The following is a 26,642-nucleotide window of genomic DNA, read 5'->3' on the forward strand; positions in this document are numbered from 1 at the left end:
TCGCTGTTCTGTCTTTGTTCGGCTGACATATGCAATATACTTTTGACAAGAAACTGCAATATTTAAATACAGTTTGACGAATATGCACAAAAACATGATGTGTAATGTAAAAAAAAAAAAAGCTAATGGAAATCGCACTGTAGTTTCATGATTCTACGTAGGTCACTATATGAATGTAATTTATAAGAAAAGCTCATTAGACTAATCCAAGTTGGAATGATCTACTTAAACCTTTACTTCTTAACAAAAAAAATATAATTTCACTAAAATTGATAAGTTAAAAAATTATTATTTGATCTATTTGAAGGTGTTTTATTATACTACAATAATTGATACACCATCCATCCAAAGACTTTCTACTACTACATCATACCACACGCAATTCTTACCAAAGCTACAAAAATCTGAATAAGAAGAAATTAACATCAAAATTCAAACTCAACCTATCTTGTCGGTCAAGGAAATGAATAAGTTCTGTTGTTTTGGTACGAGATGGTGGTACACAATCGCCGAAATGATAAAACTGTGTATGAAAAATGGAAGACACGTACAATATAATGATCAACAAGATATATGATTATTCAAAATTTATATACGAAAAATGATGTCCAAAGTACAACTTTTGTTTAGTCCAATCTGATAAAAGCCATCGGCAAAAAGGAAACCTAAGCAAAGTTGTATATATGCATAATGCATTCTCATTTTAAAGGATCACCAAAGCTCATTGCTCATGTATGTATTAGTCTCTAAGAAATAGCATATGTATTAGCCGAGACATGCAAAATTAAAATTGAAAAAATGGAATCGAAATAAGACACATAAACACAGAAACATGATAGGATCACTCAAAACAAACAAAAATTATCCAAGATTTGTATTTCAAAAAGCAAAGCTCCAACAATCAACAATACATAATAGTAATAAATTACAATTTAAAAAGCTTGAAAAATTAGACGCGAGGAGGAGTAGCCGAACGAGGGAAAGGGGATCCAGGGTCCACTCTATGAGACTCATCATCATTATCATGGTAGATATAAGCAAACCCACCGTGCCGTGTCATATCCATTCCTTGCATCTCATCCTTCTCCGAGATCCTAAGCAGATTGAGCTTCTTGAGGATAAAGAAGAGTGTTCCCATGGTGGCACTAACCCATCCTATGACCACAAGTATTTGAACTAATTGTGCTCCCAACAACTTCCCACCTCCGCCCATAAATAGTCCATATGGCCTTCCTGGGGTCGCGCCATAAACCTCGTTTAGATACTTCTCTTTTGCAAACAATCCTACGAATATCAAACCCCACGCGCCGCATCCTCCGTGTAGTTGGGCCGCCTCTAGCGGATCGTCATATCGTACGAGGTCGGCAAGCTTGTTGCATCCTATAAGGACGAGTGAAGCCATGAAGCCGCAGACAATCGCTGCCCATGGTTCTACCACGGAGCAACCTGCGGTTATGGCCGCAAATCCACCTAGTAAACCGTTGCAAACGTCGGTTACGTTCCAATGGCCTGATAGGAGACGTTTTCCAAAGAGTGTGGTTAGAGCTGCTGTGCATCCTGAGAGTGTGGTTGTAACCGCTGTGCGGCCGATTCCGCTCCATTGGCCGTAGTTGGAACCAGATTCATACGGGATGAGTATCTTGGTGAAAGAACCAGGGTTAAAACCATACCAACCGAACCATAGGAGGAAGGTTCCTAAGACAACGAGCGAGGCTGAGTGGCCACGTAGAGCAATGGCCCGTCCACTTTTCTCGAACCTACCACGACGAGGACCTTCGATTAGAGCACCCCACAGACCTGCTATGCCACCAACCATGTGAACAACACCAGAGCCAGCAAAATCGATGGCTCCGGTACTAAACAAACGATNCTCTTTTGCAAACAATCCTACGAATATCAAACCCCACGCGCCGCATCCTCCGTGTAGTTGGGCCGCCTCTAGCGGATCGTCATATCGTACGAGGTCGGCAAGCTTGTTGCATCCTATAAGGACGAGTGAAGCCATGAAGCCGCAGACAATCGCTGCCCATGGTTCTACCACGGAGCAACCTGCGGTTATGGCCGCAAATCCACCTAGTAAACCGTTGCAAACGTCGGTTACGTTCCAATGGCCTGATAGGAGACGTTTTCCAAAGAGTGTGGTTAGAGCTGCTGTGCATCCTGAGAGTGTGGTTGTAACCGCTGTGCGGCCGATTCCGCTCCATTGGCCGTAGTTGGAACCAGATTCATACGGGATGAGTATCTTGGTGAAAGAACCAGGGTTAAAACCATACCAACCGAACCATAGGAGGAAGGTTCCTAAGACAACGAGCGAGGCTGAGTGGCCACGTAGAGCAATGGCCCGTCCACTTTTCTCGAACCTACCACGACGAGGACCTTCGATTAGAGCACCCCACAGACCTGCTATGCCACCAACCATGTGAACAACACCAGAGCCAGCAAAATCGATGGCTCCGGTACTAAACAAACGATCATCAGCTGGACGGAAGGGACTGGCCCATCCATCTGGGGACCAGAACCAGTGAGAGACAACCGGATAAACAAATCCAGTTAAGAAAGACGAATATATCAAGTAAGCCACAAACTGTGTCCTCTCCGCGATCGAACCACTTGTGATTCCAGCGGCGGCGATTGCGAACGCCCATTGGTAGAGAAAAAAAGAGTAGTCGGCTGTGAGAGTTGGGAAGTCTCTAAGAGCGAAATTGTGTCTTCCAATGAATCCTTCTGAGGATCCACCAAAGGCAAAGGCATAACCAAAGAGATAGTAAAAGAGTCCTCCGGCTGCAGCGTCAAGGACATTAGTGAGCATGATGTTCATTGTATTCTTGGCTCTAACAGAGCCAGCACAAAGCATAGCGAAGCCGAGCTGCATCGAGAAGACAAGATAAGCCGAGAAGAGGAGGTAGGTGTTGTCCACGGCGTAGGCTGCATCGGTAAACTTGTTGTTAACGGTACCCAACTGACCGCAAATATAGTCTGCTGCTGCCGTGGCGTTGGGACCGAGTAGGACGGAGAGATCGGCCACAGAGCAAGTTATAGCTCCCGACATGTTGAGAGACTTGAGAGTTAAGAGAGAAACAGAGACATGGAGAAGAAAGGCCGTCTCCTTGTGTGTCTCTTAAAAGGAGGAAGAGGGAGTTTAGGGTTGACTTTTGATTCCGTCTGGACCATTTAAATTTGTTGTATTTAAGTGTATATTAATTGTTTTAAAAGTTATGTGAGGTAACCAACAACATTTATTAATGAATCAGAGATATAGTCTACCAAATTTTCTTAATGTCTTATGATCCTAATATTACACGGTTTTGGTGATTAAGTGATAGGCATGTAATCTGTTAATATAAAAAGGCAAAGGAATATCTAATTTTAATACTACAGTATATGATGAATATAAGAACAATAAACTGGTATTAAAAATCCCAAAGGATGAAATCATACAATATTCTCTTAGATCAACCGTATGGTCCATATCAGATGTTTCTCTTACCGTACTTTATCTACAAACCAAATTATATGGTACATGGAATCAATTTTAACCCAAATATTTATTTGACGTTAAAATGTTGCCTAAGGACATTAGTAAATATCTACCAAAGAAGGAGTTTCCATCTTGCAAGAGGTAAGTAGATTCTCGTACACATGCATCGAGTGGGACCTATTGGTAGATATAGTTTGATGCTATTAGACCCATACACTGACTCACATGGAAATAGAAACTCATTCGTGCTGTCTTTCAGCACTCTTTATATATATGATAATCTTTCAAAGTATTAATAAATTTTAAAATCAAAAACTAATTAAGTTTGTTGAGGGCTGAAACCACAAATGATAACATGGGTTAGCGGGAACCACGTTTGAGTTGTTGAAAATTGCACTTGAGGCCTTAACTTCTAGATATGTCCAAAATTACTCAGATGGAGTTAATTAGAACTAGTATTATTTTTGCATCTGTACGATTCCTCATGGTTGCGTATAAACGGTCCTCCAAGACCATATATCTGATATCCAATTAATGAGAAAAAAGGACAAACGACATATATAGTTTAAGCAAGATACAGTTCTATATAACTGTCATTGGAGCCGTATCAACTATTTTATAAATTCTTCATGTTAAAACCAAAATATATTCATGTATTCTTTAATAAATGAAAAGAAAATCTTTATCTTAGTTTATTTCAGGTGGTTAACCCTTTTTTGTTGATCAAAAATCTATATTTAGTAAGTATGATGTATTTTTAGAATAAATAAATGTACTTAAACATTGTTCTAAACGCTGCTGTTTCACCAACATGATATATAGGCTTTCTATTGTTCAATAATCTATATAATAATAACAATATGTATAAATGCACAGTTATAATCTTTCGTCGTACCTTTATTTTTTTAATAATTATTGGCGTGTGTGAAATTTTTTATTTTGTTTTTAATTTTTTTTATCAGAAAGTTGCATTTACTTATTATAATCTTTCATTTAATATTTTCATTTAGGATTACTTCGTCATAATATTGTTTATTAATAATATAAATATAAGTAAATGTTATGATTCTTGTAACTTTTTACTATAATTTTCATAAAATATCTTATACTTATAGTTATAATGCATACAAAAATATTTACAAGGTTGTCTCTATTCATTATAACTTTCATACAATAATTTTTAACTAAGAGTTGAGTCTTTTTTGCCATATATATATTTTTAACATAAGTTTCATTTTGATGGTTGTGTTTTTTAACTCGCAGTTATACATATTTAATATTTATGTAGTTTTACTCCTATTTATTATTTTTCTTCTCTTGAGATAATTTTTAATTTTATTTTTAGTACATAATTTTTAAACTATATTGTTACTTTCAAATAATTTTATACTTAAAAATTTAATTTAACTTCTTTGAAATATTTCTCCCGCGAGTACGAGTCCTAGTTAGTTTAAAAACAGTCAACCTTTCTATTTATGTGTGTAACTTAATCATCTTTGGGGTCAGCCAAACTTAATCATTATTGGAGACACTTGCGACTTGTAATCTATATATTCTGATGACGGGAAAATGAGAGTTGACACTCAGCAAAATAGACAAGAACAAACTTATTTTAGTAACGAACGATAAATTATGATAATATTTTAGTAGACGGTAGCTTTTAGAATCGTACAAAATAATGTCAAGAACTGTCGTGACATCATGGATTACCACATAACACATTGATTATTTAGTAGTCCGTAGTAACTGAGCTATTACTTGCATTGCGTAGTACGAAAAAATAAAGTATGTTAACTAAATACGGAAAGTCATAGTAAGTACGTAAGTGGTTTACTAGTTTATGGAATCAGACTTTAGAAGACAGGTCTCTAATGTAAGCTGGTAAGTCCATGGCTCGATACAATGATACGTTAGGGCGTCTATAGCTCTCATCTAAGCATATCAAAATTAACAATTTCATTTGCGATTTTTTCATTTATTAGTTTTTACCTATATCAGTAATTGAATGCTAAAACTAATCATCATAAGAAAATTTATAGATATTCAAGAATTTAGCATTAACATGTTTTCCAACAAAAATATTAAGTCAAGAGTGGTTGACTTAGCATTGCTTGGGGACGTTGATGTCTACCTCGCTGGATTATAAGTTGTACCATTGGAATCTATTGTTTCCAGCTAGTTCTTCTATATAAATTGTAACAGAAGAAGTTATTAATGAAAGAAAGAAGAAAATTTTGGACAGATTTTTCAAAGAACCTTACTTTCGATAATTTACAAATATCGTTCACATTTACATTTTATAGACAGTTCTATCAAACAATCTAGAATAGAGAAAATATCTTATTTTCCAGCTGTCTCTAGTGAGTCATCAGGTGAAGGTTCAAGAACGTTGAATCGATTCTTCAGGAGGAGTGTCTCCTTCTTCGTACCGTTGAAGCTCTGTTTCTGGGAAGCTCCCTTGTTTGTCTTTTTCTGCTAAGTGGGCTTCATTGTTGGGTTTGTGTCATTGTCTGAGCCCATCTGCACATTTGAGTCTAATGAATCTTTGTTGTTCCTTACACTCTCCCGCAATCTTGGTGTGGGTGAGATAGACACACCAAGATTGGAACGCAAGTCAAGAAAGGATTTGTGAGGTAAGGGCTTAGTGAAGATGTCAGTTAGCTGATCTTCTGCAGAGATGTGATGTGTTTCAATGAAGCTGAAGGCAATTTGTTCCCTGATGTTATGATAGTCTCAATCAAAATGTTTTGTACGATTGTGAAGAGCAGGGTTTGTTGAGAGATACACTGCTGAGAGGTTATCGCAGTAGACTTGAGTGGGCTGGAACTGTGAAATACTAATGCCACGTAGAAGGAAGGATTGTAGTCACTCATTCCTACCTGATGAAGAATGTCTTTAGCGTAGGCAGTCTGATGGAGAAACAGTCCATTGTTGGTTGTTTCAATCTCTATACCCAAGAAGTAACAAGGACGACCAAGATCATTCATTGCAAACCGATTGTTAAGAGTTGTGAGGAGTTCGTCTATGAGATCTTGGCTGCTTCCTGTCAAGAGAATGTCATAAACGTAGAGTAAAAGGCCAAGTGTCTTCCCACCACAATGACAAACAAACAGTGACGGATCTGTTGTGCTGCAAACAAAACCAAAGTCAATAATGAAGTTGGTGAAAGTGTCAAACCAAGCTCGAGGAGCTTGTTTTAAACCGTACAAAGCTTTGGTGAGACAGCAGAATATATCGTGTGTTTGGCTTTTGTATTCCTGCTTTTAATCGAGTGGTCATCGAATGAGTGTTAGTTGCAGGAGCCTGATTTAAAACAACTTGTTCCTCCTCTAGATCAATGTCTCCTTCACTCTCTTCTAAGACAGGTTCATTATTTAGGATTGGTTCTGCAGGTTGAATTGATTCTTCCTTAGGCATGGAGAATGGTCGTGGCAGCATCTCCACTTGAGTCTATTCGTTAGAGAGGGGAAGGTCTAGTTTATGTTGCCAAGCTTGGAGAAATGTTGTTGGATACGCAGAAATCAGAGACTGAAATTGCTCTTTGAAGGGAAACGTTTGTTCATCAAAGATGACATGCCTTGAAATATATACATTTCCAGTGGGGGGGGGATACAAGCATCTGTATCCTTTGTAATGACTATTAAAGCCAAGGAATACACACTGCAACGAATGAGGATCAAACTTGTGTTGGGCTTGTGGTCAGAGACATGGATAACATGCAGATCCAAAGACACGGAGAGAGGAATAGTCCGGCTTTACTCCAAGCAAAGTTTCAAATGGACTTACACCATTCAACATAGACGAAGGTAGCATGTTACTGATATAAGTTGCAGTGGAGAAGGCTTCAACCCAATATTTCAGGGGAGACTTACTCTGAAACATCATAGACAACCCAAGCTCAACTAGGTGATGATGCTTAGGCTCTGCTAGCCCATTTTGTTGCAGAGTGTAGGGACATGAGATCCTGTGGTGAATTCCATGTTCAGCAAAGTGAGTTTTTAATCTGTGACTTGTGAATTCACCTCCTCCATCACTTTGAAAGACCTTTATCTTAGCATTTAGAATGCAATGAAGACTGAAGCAAATTCTGATTTGTGATGCAAGGGGTAGAACCAAGAATATCTGGAGAAATCATCAATAAAAACTGCATAGTACTATTTGAATCCTTGATTTGATACAACTGGTGAGGGGCCCCATAGATCACAATGACTTGATCTAAGGGTAGTAAAACACGAGAATCAGAATCTAAAAACGGTAATCTAGAAATTTTCCCCATCTGGCAAGCCTCACAAACTGGGGAAGTGTTGCTATTCACTTGTATTGCCTTGCTGTTTTGAAGTTGCTGCAGAATCTTCAAGTTTGAGTGTCCAAGTCAGTGATGCCAAACATCTTCTGTTACTGCACACTGACGGTTTGAGTAGAGAGCAACAAACTCTTGATTCTCTAACACATAGAGCTCTGTTTTACGAGGACCCTTTGACACCACTTTCTGAGTGGTTAAATCAATGATATAGAAATTATTAGCATCAAAGAACACACCACAAAGATAATCATCACATAACTTAGACACAAACAAGAGAGACTTTTTCATAGCAGGACAGACTAACATTTCATGTAAAGGGATGATACCTTTAGCAGAAGAGATGGTGGTCGATCCAACATGTGTGATAGGGAGATAAGCTCCATCTCCTACCATCACAGTATCATTACCTTCGTAAGCTGTAGCATCTTGTAAACAAGAGGTTGAGGAAGTGACATGAGCAGTAGCTCCAGAGTCAGGGTGTCATTCTCTCCATTGTCATCGGATACACGCATGGAGGAGAAAGCTTGAGTTGTGACTTCACTCTAGTAGTTGTTGTCAAAACGGTTGTAGCACTTGATAGTTGTGTGTCCTATACGACCACAAATTTGACAGACTGGTCTCTCCCTCTGTGATGGAGAGGATGACTGATGTTGGGAGAAGCCTCGACCTCTTGATGAGTAGCCACCTCTGCCTCTGTTCTGATCGAATTCACCTCTCCCACGCTGGTTTGGTTGATATTGAGGAACACACGGGTTTGTCTTCTCAGTGTTGAAGGCGAGATGTGGAGATGGTGTGGAGGTGTATGATATGCTCAAATTTACCCTAGAGCTACTCTCTCAAATTAAGAGATCAATTGTAGTACTTAGGGATCGAATCCACATAGACTCTAGATTTACACAATAGATTTAATAATCTTTTAATTATGCTAAACCAAAATATTGTAATTAAATTGTAAGATTAAACAGAAAATAAAAGAGATGTAAATTCAGATGGATGAAATGCTAGACCTAGGGAAAGTTTCAAGAAATCATGGAAAATCAGATCAATTAATTAAACAAGCAGGATTCAACAATTAAGCACCGTTTTTTGAACTCTAAACACAATTGTAAAATAAATCAGTTCTCACTGCAAATATTATCTAAGTTTTAAAACCCGAAAATTCAAATCTCTTTGCAAAATTCAAGTTGAATACCAGCAATAAAATGAAGTTTAGATAAGTTCACAAAATCACTAATTCAAATCTCTTTGCAAAAAGTAAATTTGCTCACCAAAGGTTTTTGTCAGGAAAATCAATTATATTCTCATATCAATCAATAATCCTAAAATCTAAATCCAGATGACTAATCAAAGATCTAGCATTAAGAACAACCTATGGTGAAGAACAAGAAAGATAATCAATCCAAACAATTAATCAATCTAACAATCCATGAAATCCCTAATGAGAAACCCTAAACATAACAAGCAGATCTACTCAGACATAATTGTAAAAACACAAATCATGAATAAAATAGATGTATAAAAAAAATATTGTGACATTTCATTAAGAGATTAAAGGAAGAAGAAAAGGAGTTCTGAATCTTCTCTGAAGGAGTCTTGATTCTTCTCTCCAAAAACTCTCTAAAAATCTCTCATGGTTCTCTCTCAAAAGTTGCAGGGAAAACTAAAGCTTAGGTCTAAACAATGACCATAAAAATCTTATATATATATTCCTAAAACACGTCCAGAGACCAATGATGCAAATATGAAAAACTTTGGGGCGGTTTTGTAAATCTTCAAAACTTGTGGGAAAACTTCCAATTTGTCTTGTGGACACTGCATCGATCGACACTATCATCTGCATCAACCGATGCATATGTCTGAACTCGTCTCCCAACTTCACAGCTTAGCCTCAATGCTTGAATGTGCTCCAAATCCTCCTATTTAGCTCCATTATGTTCCATCCGTGCCAATGAGTACCTAATCCTATAAAGACTCAAAAACAACCTAGAAAACAAATCAAAAAACTCAAAAAGCACACTTATATCATGGCTAAAAACACCTAAAAACCAAAGATTTTCATGGATTCATCAACTGGTTTTCCAATGGAGCTCAAGGAATCACAGATAGCCTTTAAACTCACAACAGTAGGTGGATAAAGTCTTGTCTCTCTTGGACAGGAGTTGCAGACTTCGACGAAGGGAGAACTCTCTGGCAACACTGCTCTTGTTGAAGTTCTCTGCGAGAGACAACCAGATCTCACGCGAAGTTTGGAGGTTGTGAACATGAGCGAGGACCTCCTCAGACAACGTACCAAACAGCCATGAACGAACGAGTTGGTCGGTACAGAACTATGGCTCATATTGAGGGTTTGGGACTTCATTGGAGACTCCACTGTCGACGACAATGTGGGTCTGAGTAGGTGCATTGACGGGGCCTTAATTTGACAAAATCTATGAGTTTTGACTTGACAACAGAGATTCAAATTGTGTGTTCTATAAGAGATAGTTAGTATCATTCAGTTTCAGTGTGACAGAGCTAGTGATATGAACATTGTCTGGAAATAGAAAAATGACGGCCATTGTTTCACCTGTTAGGGTTTACAAAAGCTCTAATACCATAAAAGAAAGAAGAAAACATTGGACAGACTTTGAAAAAAAACCTTACTTTCAATAATGTACAAATATGGTTCATAGTTACATTTTATAGACAGCTCTATCGAACAATCTAGAATAGAAAAAATATCTTATCATGTAGCTGTCTCTAGTGAGTCATCGGGTGAAGGTTCAAGAACGTTGAATCGATTCTTCAGGAGGAGTGTCTCCTTCTTCGTACCGTTGAAGCTCTGTTTCTGGAAAGCTCCCTTGTTTGTCTTTTTCTGCGAAGTGGGCTTCATTATTGGGCTTGTGTCATTGTCTGTGCCCATCTGCACATTTGAGTCCAATGAACCTCTTTGTTGTGTATATGCATATATAATTATGATACATTATATATAATAACATTTACGGCAAGCATAGTTTAAGGGTTTCGTACGTATTTCAATGATTTTTTTCTCACAACTACCACTTAAATGTAATCCAGACTATTGACTATTGTACAGTATAATTGAAAGTTTCGCATTTGTTGTCTTTGTTTGGGTGACATATGAAACTGAAAGATACGTTTAGTGAAGAAAAACAAATCATGATACATATACAGTTTGACTAATACGCAGAAAAAAGCTAATGAACTTGCATTACATATCGTGATTACATTATTCCACAGTAATCCAAAATGAATCTAAACAACGAGTAATTGATTTTTATGGTAGAAAAAATGAACATCAAAATGTTATTACTATTGAATTAGTGGTCTACAAAAGAAGTAGGAGTATGTTAAACATTCTAGGCAAAAGAAGTAGGAGTCTGTTAAACATTTTAGAAATCATTAATGGTCCCTTAGTCCTCCCTTATATTAAATCCACTTCACAGCGTTATACTTCATCTCTCCTTCCCCCAAATCTAATTTATAACTGACATTACCTTTCCAGATTCTCTTATATGTCCAATTGGAATAAGAGGTTGCTAGAATTCAGAAATTGCAGTACCATTTCCATTGAAATCTCAATTTCTTGGTCAGCGAAACTACCTTCACTCCATGTATAAATCAAAATTAGAGAGCCTCTCTACTCGTGAGTATTTCCATCCTCTCTACTTGGGTTTTTTTTGGTCAAATTTGTCTGTTCATATATGGTCTCTGTTTTTTAGGAAATCTTTTAGGGAAAATTAGAGAGGTCAATTCGATGTCGCACTGTTGCAGGCAATAATTTAGTATATATGCAACGCTTCGTCGAAGGTGAAACGTTGTTCTTCTTCATGCACCTGGTATGGTAAGAATATTCCAAATTACTCATGATTTTGATTATACACTCCATTGCCAATTATGACTTAACCATTGCCAATTATGGTTTAGGGTTCATACTATTGGCTTATGTAGGTTTTTATTAGTGTTTGTAATACTATGATACTTCAATGTTGATTTTGTGGTTTAAAGATCATTCACGATCTTTAAATTCAGAAATTTGGTTGCTGATTCAAATAAAATTATCAGATTATTTACTTCACAGTGATTTGGTTGAGAGTAGATAAAAAGTAAAGTCACCAAGTTCCGAATATACACTCTCCGTAATCCCATATACATTTAGTTTTATGGGGTTTGGGATAATTGATTCTGTCTGGTGTTTACACAGTTGGTAATTTTTTAATACTGTATGTATAACTTCACATGCTTCCCGTATCATTATCATACTCCACAATATTTATGGAATTGAATTTCCGTATCACATGGATATTAGATACACTTTCTTTTGAGTTCCCAAAGTGTATCTATAAAGTCAGCTCAACATTCATAGGCTAGAGACCATCTACCTCTTGGTAGATTAAATTTGTCATCGTTGTTCAATGTTATCGGCAATGAATCTTGCACTACTTTTTTTTTGTTGAAACTGCATGAATGGATCCTTGCAAGCTTGGGACGAAGTTGTAAGTAGCATAGAAACAAAAGCTATAAGAGAAAGGAATTTATTTTCTTCTTTAAAACGACTAAACCACAATTCACTCTCGATATAAAGCATATTAGTTTTACAATCAGTCCGGTTTTTCTTTATCCAATTTGTTTTACCTAAGTATCGAAGTATCAGTTCGAAGTTACTAACTCTCACTTGAGATGATCACATAGACAGAACATAAGAGAACATTTTATAAGTTGTCAACTAATTGCAGTCATAAATATTACATGTAGTGTACCTTTTAATCCTCTTGGTGTTTTTGGCCTTACTGTAGCCATGGACCTCCAGCAAATGAGAGAAAATCATGAGTATTTTCAGTTTTACCTAAGACTAGAAAGTCAATTTTTATTAAAAAATGTGGCACTAACTATAAAGCCTTTACAATAAAGGAAAGGCGTCCTACTCTTGAAGAGTGTCGTGAATTTGAGCAAAAGAATATTGGGAACGGAGGCTTGAAGACATCTATTTGTTTTCTTAGTATGAATCTTCTCTTCATCATTTTGTATATTTGCTTGGAATATCATCAGTTTGAATAATATAATCTAACCAGATTTTTCAGTAGCTAAGTTCAGTATTTGTAGAAGCGGCTTGTGAAGCAGCGGCATGATAGTAGAAGAAAATCACATGTATTTGGGTCACCGAAACATTAGTAGAACGAACGTTGAAGTTGAGTTGAGAATTAAAGAAGTCTTCAAGTCAAATCTACAAATCAATATCGTGATGGTTAACGTAAAATATGTCTGTCAAATAAGTAAAACAACATAACATATATACACATAGTTATAAGAAAAAAATGATAAGAAGAAACTTAGATATGAATGAATATATGAATAATATGTAATGTTTATAGATGCACTAACATAGTAACATGGTAATAACTTTAACATCTACTAACATAAAACTGCAAATAAAGATAATTTTTAAACATGTAACGCGCGGAGTTTCACCTAGTCTGCTTAAAAAGGAAAACATTCATTTTCTCTAATGAGTTCAAAAGAAATTTTTTTAATTTCGTATTTACTTAGTGGAAATCGGATTCATAACATTTTAATTCCAAAATATCGGATTCATGTTTAACATTTTTATTTGTTAAAAGTAATAATAAATATATGGCTCAAACCGTGTTCTTGTTTTTCTTTTCAGCTGCACTATCTTTTTTTTTTTTTTGGGCAAACTGCACTTTCTTTATAATATTTGTTCTGTCTTCTATTGCATCACCATTAGAAGATATTTTATTTTGCTATCCGGTAAAACTAACTTCTATAGTTCTATTAATATGCAAAGAATAGCACTTTCGAATAATTAAACTCCAAATATCAAAAGAAATTTTGATCAATAACTGAATATAATGAGCTTCCGAAAAAAATCAATATACTTTTCAGATCCATATAAAATTGGGAAGAAAGCTAAATAAATAGAAACAAAGAAGGGAAATTAACAAAAGAAATTTTAGAGAAGTATATTATTGTTTGAAAAACTAGAATCATTTTTATAGTTAGTTTTACTTTCTCATAGACAACTTTCTCTTTTCACATTTTAAAGTCGATCTTTATAATAGATAGATGTATGATGATGATCCAGACTATTCAACTGACAATGCAGTTCAATGTTTAACGAGAGCTAAGTACATATATACTGAATTCTTAGTCACTAATATCTCGCAACATATAAGTCCTAAACTATTAAAAGCAACCACATTCAGAAACCTTTCTATTAATCTAAGAAAATCATTTGAATACTCCAAGTTGGAATAATATACTAAAATCTGTTAATCTCATCAAGATATTTTCTCACTAAAATATCCAAATAACAAACTTTTTACGGGACAATTGCATTTTTTGTACTTTTATTTGTATTTGAATGAAATCGTAGATCCTATATTCGATTTTCGAAAAACATAACCACTAAGGGTGCTAAAATTACAGTTGACTCCCTTAAGACCAAACAAAAAACAGAAGCTTAAATGACAGATATAACCCGGAAGAAGTCTGCAATAGATACATTTAAGGGAGACTCCAATTGACGTCAACGAGTAGACATAAAGATATGTCTATTCGTTATTATAGTTTAAATTTTAATTTTAAAAATTATAAAAAATAATTTGGTAAACCTATTGACCAAATAATAACCACATAGACTTCCTGCATTGAAATAAATAAATTTACATATAAACTAGTCAAATTAAAGGAAAAAAAGGCTGATTAGGTTAAAATTATTTGATTTAGGGTTTGCTTAAGTAGACTTCTCTGTAGACTATTGGTGGTTGACTTTGTAATGCCATCAACTATTAATATTATATTATTTTAATTTCACAGACAATTTAACCAAACCGATAGCGTACCGACTTCTTGATTTTAACCTAACCGGATTCAGTAACCATATAAATACTTCTTTCTATAAGTCAACCCTAGTTTGTATGTGCTTTCTCTCTCTCCACAATTTCTCTCCCTAAAATTCCGATATTATTGCTCTCGAAAATTCAAATTCTATCCTCATCATTTATCGTCTTCGAAACTCAAGGACATCTCAGATAAGTATTCTCATCATTTATCGTCGGCTATTTGCTTTTGTAACGCTTTAGCTAATTTTCTTCAAAAATATATATGTTCTCATAGTTTTTTGTTCATTTTGCACTCAGATATGGGGTTACACAGCTACACTCAGTCATCTTCTAGTTCTTTGCAAGTATGGAGTGAAGGTCCACCCGAAGTAAACTTTCTTAGCATGACAGTTGGAATTCCTGACAAATGTTTATGCGGAAGGAAAACCGTTATGAAATGTTCCACCACAACCGACAATCCTGGAAGGATTTTCTTTGAATGCAATAACCATGAGGTTGTTAGATTGTATGATGGTTTATTCGTTTGGTATAATTATTATTTGAGTATAGATAATATTCTTATGGTATATTTATTTCTATGGTACGGTATAGGATGGAGAGGACCATATTATGAAATGGTGGGATGAGGCTATTATGCAAGAACTTCAAGCAATGAGAGGTGGACTTGCTGACCAAAGGGATTCTATTACAGCCATCCAGGAAAATGATGAAATGCTATGGGTTCAGCAGGAGCTAGACAAGGTGAAAGATCAGATGAAGGAATTACGTCTGTCAGTCCGTCGTGTACACGCGGTGGTCGAGAATGTCTTAATCGCCAGTATAATTTTTATTGTTGTATTTATCTCTTTTGCTTCGTATATCTTTCAATTAAAATCTGTGAACCTCTATTTATCATGGTCGTTTGTTTGAATGGCGTATATATGTCTGTAATCTGTGAACTTACTTCAGTTTCTGTAATATTTGGACGATATCGTTGACTTCATTAGATGAGCTATTTAGTAGACTTCCCCCGTTTACATTAAGAAGTCAGTAGACGAAGTCTACTCGTTAATGATTTGCGACACGACGGTTTGCGTTATTAATTATGTAACTGTTCATTGTAACCGTTTCGTCTCGTATATATAAACCAGCACGGGCCTTTTGATTAGTTTAAAACTGCAACCAAAAAAGTTATCTATAAATCATTTCTTTTCTCTTTTTAAAAAAATAGTACGTAGTTCATCTTCACGATGAAAAATTGGTGATTGGTCAATATACTTGTATCGGTCAATATAAATCATCCACGCTTAATTGGAGACTGATCACGGTTGGGTAATTGAAACTTTCTCTATATCACTTCACTTCATCATATAAGTGTATAATCATCTATCATTCACATCTGTGTAACTCTTAGAAAGTTTCTATATCATATCACTTTATACTTAAAAGTGGAGAATTCTATATACACGCAACTTTTGTCCATGTACCATAGAAACTCGTTCATCGTCGTTAACGATGTACTAATTATTTTGATTTGATAGATTTGCAGTTTAAAGTATGTTTTAGTTTCCCCAGAAAGAAATCTACATGATAAGTCTTCATCATAATAGTACAAAAATTAATTTGATTTGATGGATTTGCAGTTTAAAGTATGTTTTAGTTTCCCTAGAAAGAAGTCTACTTGATAAGTTTTCAGCATAATAGTACAAAAATTAATTTGATTGGATGGATTTGCAGTTTAAAGTATGTTTTATTTTCCCCAGAAAGAAGTCTACTTGATAAGTCTTCAGCATAATAGTACAAAAATTAATTTGATCTGATGGATTTGTAGACGGTCCAGTTTCCTGTGGAGAAGTCTGCCAGAGAAGTCGTCAACATAATCATTACAAGGTATAAATTGATTTGACGTTAGTTAGCGGTAATATTTATATGTTTAATTTACTGATAAGTGGGAACCGGTTTTAACCGGTTTCTTTATCATTTCTTCCTAATTTTCTGGTACTGTTTCTAATAAAACGATTTTGGTTTTATAAAACCGGGATTATTATAATTATTGTAATTTTATACAACTTAAAAAACTGAGATAACATAGGATAGTTATCTCTAATTCTTCCTCATAAGGAACTAGAAAACGATTCCCTTCCGCTTATCTCTTCTGCTTATCTATATCGCTTATCACTAACGGTTGATTTCCCCATTTTTTTTTCATGTTAAACCTAAATCTCTATCTTTCGGATTGTCAGTTTACTTACCTTGTTTAACTTATTTGTACCAGATCTCGACGAACTCTGTATTCTTCAACCCAGCCGCTTTATCTTCATCTTCGCCGCGTCTTCGCCGCCGTTGTCCTCTTCGATCAAACCGAAGGTTGTCTTCTTTTGCAATTCGATAGTAGCCTTCTTTTTCAATTTGACGCATAGACTTATTGGATTTGTCTTCCTCTTTCTCAATCTCTCGTTTTTTAATTTCCCCGCCAAACCTAATCTTATCTTGCAGAATGGACGAGGGAAGAAAACCAGAATTTCCTCGGAGGTTTTACACGAAAGGTGATGAGCCGCTTCCAATAAAAAGCATCGGCTATTACAGCAACGATACGAAGCTGTTTGCTGAACTGTACAAAGCTCTCAAGCCGGATGAATGGGACAAGATTTATCAATCTCGACGGGGTGTCTTGTTACAGTTCTACAAGCTCGAATTCGAATGGGCTTCCAGACTGGTTCACCATATGCTCACCTTTCAGATAGTTTGCAACAAAAAGTACGAGATCTGGAGTCTGGATGGATCTAACCCTTTACGATTTTCTTTGAATGAGTTTGAAGCCATCACTAGACTTAACTGTGACGATGTCGAGTCGTTGGAGCAGCCACAGGTTGATGTTTCAGACGAGATGGAAGAGTTTTGGGAGAAACTTGGAGTCAATTTAGACAGCGGTCCGAGTATTGAGCAACTAGTTGCAGCATGTAAGAACTCAAACGATTGGGATAGAATAGAGCGTATTAGGTTGAGTTATTTAGCTATCTACGCTGGGTTTATAGAAGCTAGGAAACCATCAACGCCCACCCGTCTAAATATGGCTAGGCTAGTCATGGATTTAGATGTATTTCTTGATTATCCCTGGGGAAGAGTTGCTTTCAAGAACATGATTTTGTCTGTTAAGGAGAAGGACTTAAACAAGCAGAGTTACACCATAGACGGATTTGTCAAAGCTCTGCAAATATGGGTGTACGAATCTATGCCTGATTTTGGCAAATCAATTTGGGAACCGTTGGCGAACAATCCAAGTCCACTGTTGCTTGCTTACCGCGGTTCTCGCGGTAGAAAAAATGTCAAAGAGGGCATTCTAAAACAGGTATGCACCTCTGTGATTTGCCTATAATTTATCTACGATATTAGATGACTCGGTAACCATTATTGTGTTAGATTTGAACTAGTATATTGTTTTACATATATTGTAGACAAACTTCAGACACTTCAAAACCATTGGTGGCATGATTAGTCCTGTTTGGGAAGACGATGAAGCAGATGAGAAGATTGATAACATTTTGAGAGCACTCAATGGAGATTTTGGTCCATGGAGGTGGGGGAGAGGTTTGTGGCAGACGGATGGTATTTATGAATCCAACAATGCGAAGGTGAAGGTGGAGAAAAAGGGTGAGAAGAAGAGAGCGGGTACATTTGATGAGCCAAGTGGGAAGAGGCACTGTCCAGGAACTTCAACGGCCTTGGAGGTCAATATCTTGGATTCTATTAAAGATGAGCTCGACATGTGGGGAGCAGCTCTGCTCGATCAGATGAAGGAAGGTTTCAACAGGTTGAATGGGAAGATTGAAAGCCTGGCTTCGGAGGAGGGAGATGTGATTGGTACGAAGGAGGCTGATCCTTTATCAAAGGAACAGAAGGACTCTCAGGCAGCTAATGGTACGAAAGAGGCTGTATCAAATGAACAGAAGGACTCTCAGATGGAAATGGTTAGTTCTGAACACTTGCAATTTCCTACTACGATCCCTCACAATCACAATACCAGGTACAAGGCGAGGAAAAAATAGACTTCCAGAAGTTGTCAACTTCGAAGACATAAAAACAACTGTCTTCCTTATGTGAAGTAGACTTCCTTATGTGAAGTAGATTTCTATATCTGTGTTTTCTTTGTTTGTTTTATTTGAGACAAATTAAACATATGAGGCGACTTTAATATTATCTGTTTCCATAAATGACCATGTAACTTTTAAACCGGAATTTGCAGAACAAGCCAGGGCAATCTGAGACCCTGAAACCATCTACATCTCTTACTCGTACGGATACAAAGGTGCCAAAGAAAGTCAGCTCTGAATCATCTGACACTGAGTCAGACCCACCTGTATTTATTCGCACGGAAACCCAACAGCTGCCGACTTGACTGCTAGAGCCAAGAAACAAGAACCAATGAAAGAAGCTGCTAGGATTGCGGCACATGGCAAGGCTGAAAGGGTTAAGAGGTTGGCGTCAAGTCAACGTTCTCCTTTCGTTGGTGATAACACAGCCAAGACTATCATGGGTGATAAATCAGCCACATCAGCGTACAATCCTTTTGATAAAGCAGACATGGAGTTGAAGAAGGTTTTCCTTGATTTCTTAAAGAAAAATCCGTAAGTCTACTAACTTTTATGTTATGTTTCAAAAATTCTATTTGTTGAACCATTCATCACCCGCAGGACGTACAAGAACAAGGTCCCAGAGAAATCCCGATGCTGTCTTTGGTGGTACGAACTGCAGACAAAAACAGTCTGGCTACGAGATTCGGTAAGTCTACTAGATAACTTCGTCTCCAAGTATACTAGAAAACTTCGAGGCAGTCTTCAATATTATATAACTTCATTTTAAATCCATGTGGTTATCCAGCACATGGATGCGGGGTTGAATCTATTGAGACTTCGACACACGCAGCATCCTCAAATATTTAGAACGAGTAGATTGGCTTTCCTAGACGCTATGTTCACTCATCTATGGACAACGAAGTACCTTGACTTTTTCAATTCTGAGGCACATGCTAATGGATCTGGGAAACTGTTGCCAGCTGGTGCCTTCAGCTACCATGCAGGGGAGTATCCACTGTATGCTCAGACTAACAAGCAATGGGGTCTGGAAGTGGACGACTTATACGCGCCTTTAAACGTGAAGTCGACGCACTGGGTAGCTATGTGGATCTCGATTCCCATGAGACACATCGTCGTCTAGGATAGCATCCCGAGTGTCACCAACGGCGAAGAGCTTGCATCTACCATCGAGCCTATTGCCGTCTTGGTTCCCTACGTGCTGCGAGAGTTAGCCAGCCCTGACCACAAGCATATTTATTTGTACGAGAAGTTCACTCATGAGCGGGTCAAAAAGGGAGTGCCTCNACGCAGCATCCTCAAATATTTAGAACGAGTAGATTGGCTTTCCTAGACGCTATGTTCACTCATCTATGGACAACGAAGTACCTTGACTTTTTCAATTCTGAGGCACATGCTAATGGATCTGGGAAACTGTTGCCAGCTGGTGCCTTCAGCTACCATGCAGGGGAGTATCCACTGTATGCTCAGACTAACAAGCAATGGGGTCTGGAAGTGGACGACTTATACGCGCCTTTAAACGTGAAGTCGACGCACTGGGTAGCTATGTGGATCTCGATTCCCATGAGACACATCGTCGTCTAGGATAGCATCCCGAGTGTCACCAACGGCGAAGAGCTTGCATCTACCATCGAGCCTATTGCCGTCTTGGTTCCCTACGTGCTGCGAGAGTTAGCCAGCCCTGACCACAAGCATATTTATTTGTACGAGAAGTTCACTCATGAGCGGGTCAAAAAGGGAGTGCCTCCGAACAAGAAGCCAGGTGACTGTGGTGTGTATACTTTGAAGTACATAGAATGTCATGCTCTTGGGTTAGCCTTTCCTACTACTTTGTGCAACGCAAACATCACACGGATAAGGGAGAAGATGGCTTGTGACTTATTTCATGAGATTGAATGTCGTGGAACAAATGAGGAGAACTACATAGACGACTTTGGGCTCTATGATCCTCCTCCAATACGGGACTAACTATAAACTTTGTTTGAAAGACTTAAACTCTTGTTTTAAGTATGTATGACTCATTAGCATTATGTGGGGTTGATGTTTTGTTTCTGTTTGGGGGATCTTTATATTTTGTGGGTGGGATCCTACTGATTAAACTCTGATGATGGGCGGGATCTTGATATTTTTTGTGTGATCCTCCTTTTAAACTCTAATGTGTAAGGATGATTGTTCTTGTTTTCTACTAGTTATACATGGGATATTGGTATTTTTTGGTCAGTTTTTCGTAACATATACATAACTTCAAACGTTAAACGTTAATAATAGCGTACACTTGTCTGTTCCTCATTAGTTAGTTATTAAAATATTAATTACTTGTAGTCTTCTCTAAACAATAGCGTACAGCGAAAGCCTAGTAGACATATTTCTGAAGTTAACTTGGAGACTTCGAATGGATATTGTTGTCCAATAGACATGTAGAACTTTTGTTCTCGTAGTTAAATTTTTTGTTTAACTATGATGATAGGCTGCTATCCATATATTTTTGTGGAATCGTCTCACCTAACATCTCAATACTAAAACAGTGGTTCATCCTTTTGATGTCGGACCTAATGCCAATCCATCTACAGAGTTACAATAAAATCCAACAAAGTGCTTTTTTATCTGCTCTCCCGCCAATACTCTATTCTTGCTGTCGAAACCAGAGAAGCAATATAAAATAATATAAAATGTGACCGAGTTATAAACTTTATCAGGGAATGTGTTATTTAAATTTTTTATTAAAATATTAATAAAATAATACAGAAAAGAGAGAACCGATGCTTTTTTTTTTGTCGAATCTGTTTATTTTTACACTTGTCTGTTCCTCATTAGTTAGTTATTAAAATATTAATTACTTGTAGTCATCTCTAAACAATAACGTACAGCGATAGCCTAGTAGACATATTTCTGAAGTTAATTTAGAGACTTCGAAAGGATCTTGATGCACATTGGACATGTAGAGTTGACCGATAGAAATAGAGAAATAGATATTCAGAATGCATACATTAAGTTCAAAAATAAAATACAAATAGGAGTTTGGGTGATGCAACTAATCGTCGAGACGGACATGAAGTTTGCCCCAATCAATAGGAGGAGGAACCACACACTGTTTGACATCAGCTTCCGCAACCTCTCTCATCTCCTCTAACCTCTTGTGCTCTGCCTCGAAGTCGACAAGTTGTTGACCCAATATTTGATTCAGTTGGGATAGTTGAGCGTCGATCAGATCCACTTGATGCACAAGGGCGGTAGCCTCTTCCTTCTTCTTCATGTGATCTCTCATCATACGAAGAATGGCTTTAAAGCGGTCCTTCGTCTCTTCTTCAACCACGACTCTCGTCCTCTCAAAAGCGTCTTTCATGGCATCTATTACTTCCTCTTCCCACTCGAAATCGGAAATGCTTCGCTTACGCTTACTGGAACTCTCTCCGGCCATAGCTCGTAACCAATTTATTCTCTTGTTATCGAAGAAGGAGATGCAATAGATTGAGTGTAAATTGAGAGGATATTTATAGGTGAAATTGAGACGGCAACGATACAATGAATGTAGAGAAATAGAAAGGGTACAACGAATGTAGAGATATCAAAAGGTTACAACGAATGTAGAGACAGCGAAAGGGTACAACGAATGCAGAGATATCGAAAGGGTACATTGAATGTAGAGAGAAACGCATCATACATCGAAAGCTTAGTAGACATCAGATTGAAGTTAACTTAGAGACTTGGTACACATCCCAAGACACATTGCGATGACAACAATGAAACCTATCCAAGAGAGAACCATAAATTGTCGAAGCATTTTTTCCCTTTCATTCGCTGCCAGTAAGTCACATTCAAACTTCTTCTTGTCTTCCTCATATGTGTTAACCACCCTAGAGTTCACCAAACCGTTAACAACTTGTTCTTTCATTTCTCTTACAGATTCTTTAAGTACCTTGATTTCTTCTCTTTGCCGACGTATCTTATCCCTCGCATCCAATAAGCTCCGCCTTTGCCAACCACGTGATGGTTCTGCGTCTGACCAATGGGAAAACCCATGAACAGTGCATCTGAAGAAATTTCTTCACGGATTTGCATCTGTCCATAATTTCACAATAATCGTTGATCTACCGCAGTAGTTGCAGATTGGACCAGTTATTTGTATATGCGAATTTGTATCAGAAACTGACCTCGAAATTTGGCTCATCATTCTCTAGCTGATTGTGGTCGTTCAAGAAGAGGAGTATCATAAAATGGTCTTACGAGTAAATGATAGTTACGTACTAGTCTTTAATAATGTCGTCTTGAACACGTGGGATAATCCCGAAAAATTACAGAGACAAATTATAGCTAGGGAAACTCGAGATGACTTCACGATGATTGTTAGTGTAACAAACGATCATATACAAAACGTTAAAAATATATCAAGTGGGATTGTTACTTACACAATGAAGTCGAGTATGTCCAAGCTGTATGCATTTTGAACAAGCATATTGCTTATGAGACCTCCTCGGTTGCTCCCATTTTTATGTGACAGTTCTAGCCATGTTAGCCAACGAGACTTCTTTTGCCTTCAAGGCTTCCGCTTCGGTATGGGAGGTATACATCGGATATCTGTCCCAATTGGATCGTGCTCAACATTGGGCATGATGGTAGCCGCCTACGACGCATAAACATAATATTTTCTATAGTAAGCTTCGACTACGGTAGACATATGCCATCCGCTTGACTTGACAGCTTTAATTGCATGTGAACATGGAATTTTCTCAATATCAAACACCCCGCATGAACAAGATTTTGCTTCCAAGTTAACCAAACAGTCACGTTGCCCACCCCTAACGTAGAAACGCCAGCCTTCAATGCGTTCTACCGTCATCGCCTAAAAGTGGTTGTCAGACTAAGTGCATCCTCTCGTCTTTTCCAATACCACCTACCTAACTTTTTCTTAATAAACTCAATGAGATATGTGATGGGATAATCTTTGGCTTTCTTTAGCATGGAGTTGATAGATTCCGCAATGTTGCTAGTCTTGATGTTGTATCTATCTCCTGGACAGTAAACCCGATACCATAAAGCTGGATCTGCCTCATCCAAGTACGCTGCAAGGGTCGGATTTACGTTAGTAAAGGAAGCCATGTAGCGGTTGTAATCATCATACGTATGCGCATATGCTGCCCCTTTCAGTTGCTTCCCACAGAAATTAGAAATTATGTTTTGTTGGAGATGGTAGTAACATATTCCTCGTGTTGCCCATGCCATAACAATGCCACATGCTTTAGCTATTGAACTGCACCTATCCGAAACTACTACCAGTGGATTTTCATCCGAGATACACTCACTTAATTTGGTGAAAAACCAATCCCATGAAGCATCACACTCTGAGTTGACAATTCCAAAAGCCAATAGAATTATCTGAAAGTTACCATCCTGTGCGCAAGCGACTAGCAATACACCTTCATACTTTCTGGTGAGATGGGTCCCATCAACCACAATAACTCGCCTCACGTAATTGAAACCACGGATTGAAGCATCGAAAGATAGGAAAAGGTACTTAAACCTATGCTCGTCATCAACAACAAGGTCAACGACACTTCCCGGGTTTGACTGCTCTATTTTTCTAAGACAATAAGGCAACTTCGCATATCCAGATTTGGCGTTTCCTCTCACATATTCCAAGGCATATTGTAAAGCCCTGTACGAAGTTGTGTAATCCAATGTCATGCCGAACATTGTCCTCATTGAATCTTGGATATGTTGTGAGGCAACACCATCTACTATTCCTACCCGGTCTACAAAAAGCATCCCAATATATTTGGAGGTGCAACGCTTACAGTGAGCTATGCGGTCCACAATAAACATGTATGCACGTTCAGATATTTGGTGACCCAAAAAGTGGTTGGATCATTCTTCATAGTGGCTACGACCCTCCACGTGCATCCTGGCACAAAGCATATTGCCACCAACCGAGACTTTGTGGACTTCTTAATTTTGAAAGAGAATTTTAGCATAATAGCGGTCAAACGCACCTTTGTTATGACATCATGTTTGCATGGAAAGCATTGATCTACTTTCAGTTGGTCTATCCAAGGATTATTTAACTGTCCATGAATACCACCAACAAACGGTTTCCCTTCTTTAGGATCTACATCTGGGTGATCTCCATCTTCATCGTCATCTTCATTTTCAAATTTCCCGTACTCACTGTAATCGAAATCCACGTCATCAACATCTTTTGGCTTCTCATTTGTAGTGTCATGGAGAGCTTCTTCACATTCTTCTACACCTTCATCGGCACCAGGATCTACATCGTCACCAAATTCATCTGTTGGCTCCCCATTGGCAATAGAACAAGAGTTATTTATATCATTAACACATCCCTTAACCGACTGTCCATCCATGCATCGCGTAGAGACGCAAAGGCGAGCAACATTCCTACTACTAAAATCCTTCAAGTTCTAAACTGATCTATCATTTGTGACATAGACAGGAGGGGTATCTTGGGGCAATTGCTGAAGCATCATCTCTGTTAAGGGATGCGATAACTGAACCATCTCTGTTTCTTTGTCAATCAGATAATCTTCTACAGCCATTTCAAGAAGTTCAGCGTATGTACAACCGTGTCGCAAAAAAAACTTTCTCCCACCTTTGCATCCATCCATATCAAAATGCCAGAACCCATTTCTCGTCGCCCATACTCCGTAAACAACAGGTATTTGCGCCATCTACCTGAAAGAGTAAGTAGCAAGTCAATTACTCATTACATAGCTGACTATCCGTAGAAGTCTTAAATCAATAACCTAGATGCCTAACAAAACCAAAAACATGATTGATCCAAAAGTATAATATATTATCATGACAATAATAGACAGAGGCAAGTACATAACCGATACAAAACATTTTGAACTACAAAATCAAAAAGAAAAATTTATAAATTTCAATTAAACACTATTTCAAATATACATACTTCACAGATAACTCCAACGGTTTGACTTCATAAATTAGTCTACTTTAATGACCTAACTGCCTATGAAAACCAAAAATTTGATTTCTCCATATGTATAGTATGGATTCATGTCAAAAACATACAGAGGCAAGTAAATAACTTATATCAAAGAATACAACAAGAAAATCTTAAAAATTATTCACATTTGCAATAATTATGTTTTCAAAATCTGTTGACTTCATGTTGACGTCAACGGGTAGATATAAACGAGACTATACGAAGATAACTTCAAATGAAGTCTATTTTTTGTGGTCTATTTTTGTAATTACAATTTAACAAAGCAGACAGCGGACGAAGTCTACTAGAACCGGTTGACTTCTTCTGTGGTCATCTTTTGTTAGTTTTTTGGTCAGTTTTGCAATTAAATAGATAAAAATAGGTAGACTTCAATGGAAAGTTCCACCTGTTAACTTCAATTATAGTTTACTCTGGTTATTTTTGCAATTGACCAACCCATTGACTTTACAGTAGACTTCTGTCTAACAAGTAGACTTCATCTATCCGTCAAGAAGAAAATGTAAACTTCGTCATGGTTAGTATTGCAATTGACCAAGTTTTACTTTTGCCAAGTAGACTACATTTGAAGTCTATAGTAATGATGACTTCGTTTGCATTCTGTCGTGGTCATTTTTGGAGTTGACCAACATTAAAAATTTTAATTAGTAGACTTCTTTTACAGTCAAATAATTATTTTAATATAATAATATTACGGTCAATGCTTAAATATTTTGGTCAATTCCAAAAACTGTCACTATAGAAGTCTACTCGTTTATTATCGTAAGAAGACTTAGGCCAGCAGTCATCACTAAAAAGTCAAGAATTTTGTCAATTGCAAAAATACACCTTAGTAGACTGCAAACGAAGTATCTGACGGAAAGATTATAATGCAGTCTGAATCATATTTTTTTGTTTTCAAATGAAATTAAGGAGACTGAAATTTTAGTCTACGGGCTCGAAAGTCGAT

General features: G+C 37.2%; 1 protein-coding gene across 2 annotated transcripts; it reads right to left on the reverse strand.

The window, feature by feature from the left end:
- Positions 820 to 3,095, reverse strand: LOC104766355 (ammonium transporter 1 member 3-like). 2 transcript variants are annotated; one of them, XM_010490223.1, is made up of 2 exons: positions 2,401 to 3,095; positions 820 to 1,797 (listed from the first exon to the last, which is right to left on the reverse strand). In XM_010490223.1, the coding sequence occupies exons 1-2, from the start codon at positions 3,047 to 3,049 to the stop codon at positions 950 to 952; spliced, it is 1,497 nt and encodes a 498-aa protein (XP_010488525.1). In that variant the 5' UTR covers positions 3,050 to 3,095; the 3' UTR covers positions 820 to 949. The 2 variants fall into 2 exon arrangements, with proteins under 2 accessions (XP_010488525.1, XP_010488526.1); XM_010490224.1 differs by having other exon boundaries at positions 820 to 1,695; positions 2,257 to 3,095.

The sequence above is a fragment of the Camelina sativa genome, chromosome 19 (genome assembly GCF_000633955.1).
Source record: "Camelina sativa cultivar DH55 chromosome 19, Cs, whole genome shotgun sequence".
In the NCBI taxonomy this organism is placed as follows: Eukaryota; Viridiplantae; Streptophyta; class Magnoliopsida; order Brassicales; family Brassicaceae; genus Camelina; species Camelina sativa.

Bases quoted from the DNA above. Each gene is read 5' to 3' on its own strand.
- LOC104766355 (XM_010490224.1), bottom strand. From the start codon at position 3,049: ATGTCGGGAGCTATAACTTGCTCTGTGGCCGATCTCTCCGTCCTACTC. The intron at 1,696-2,256 runs GTTCTTTCACCA...TCGTTGTCTTAG, and splicing joins TTGGTATGGTTTTAACCCTG to GAACCTTCCTCCTATGGTTC.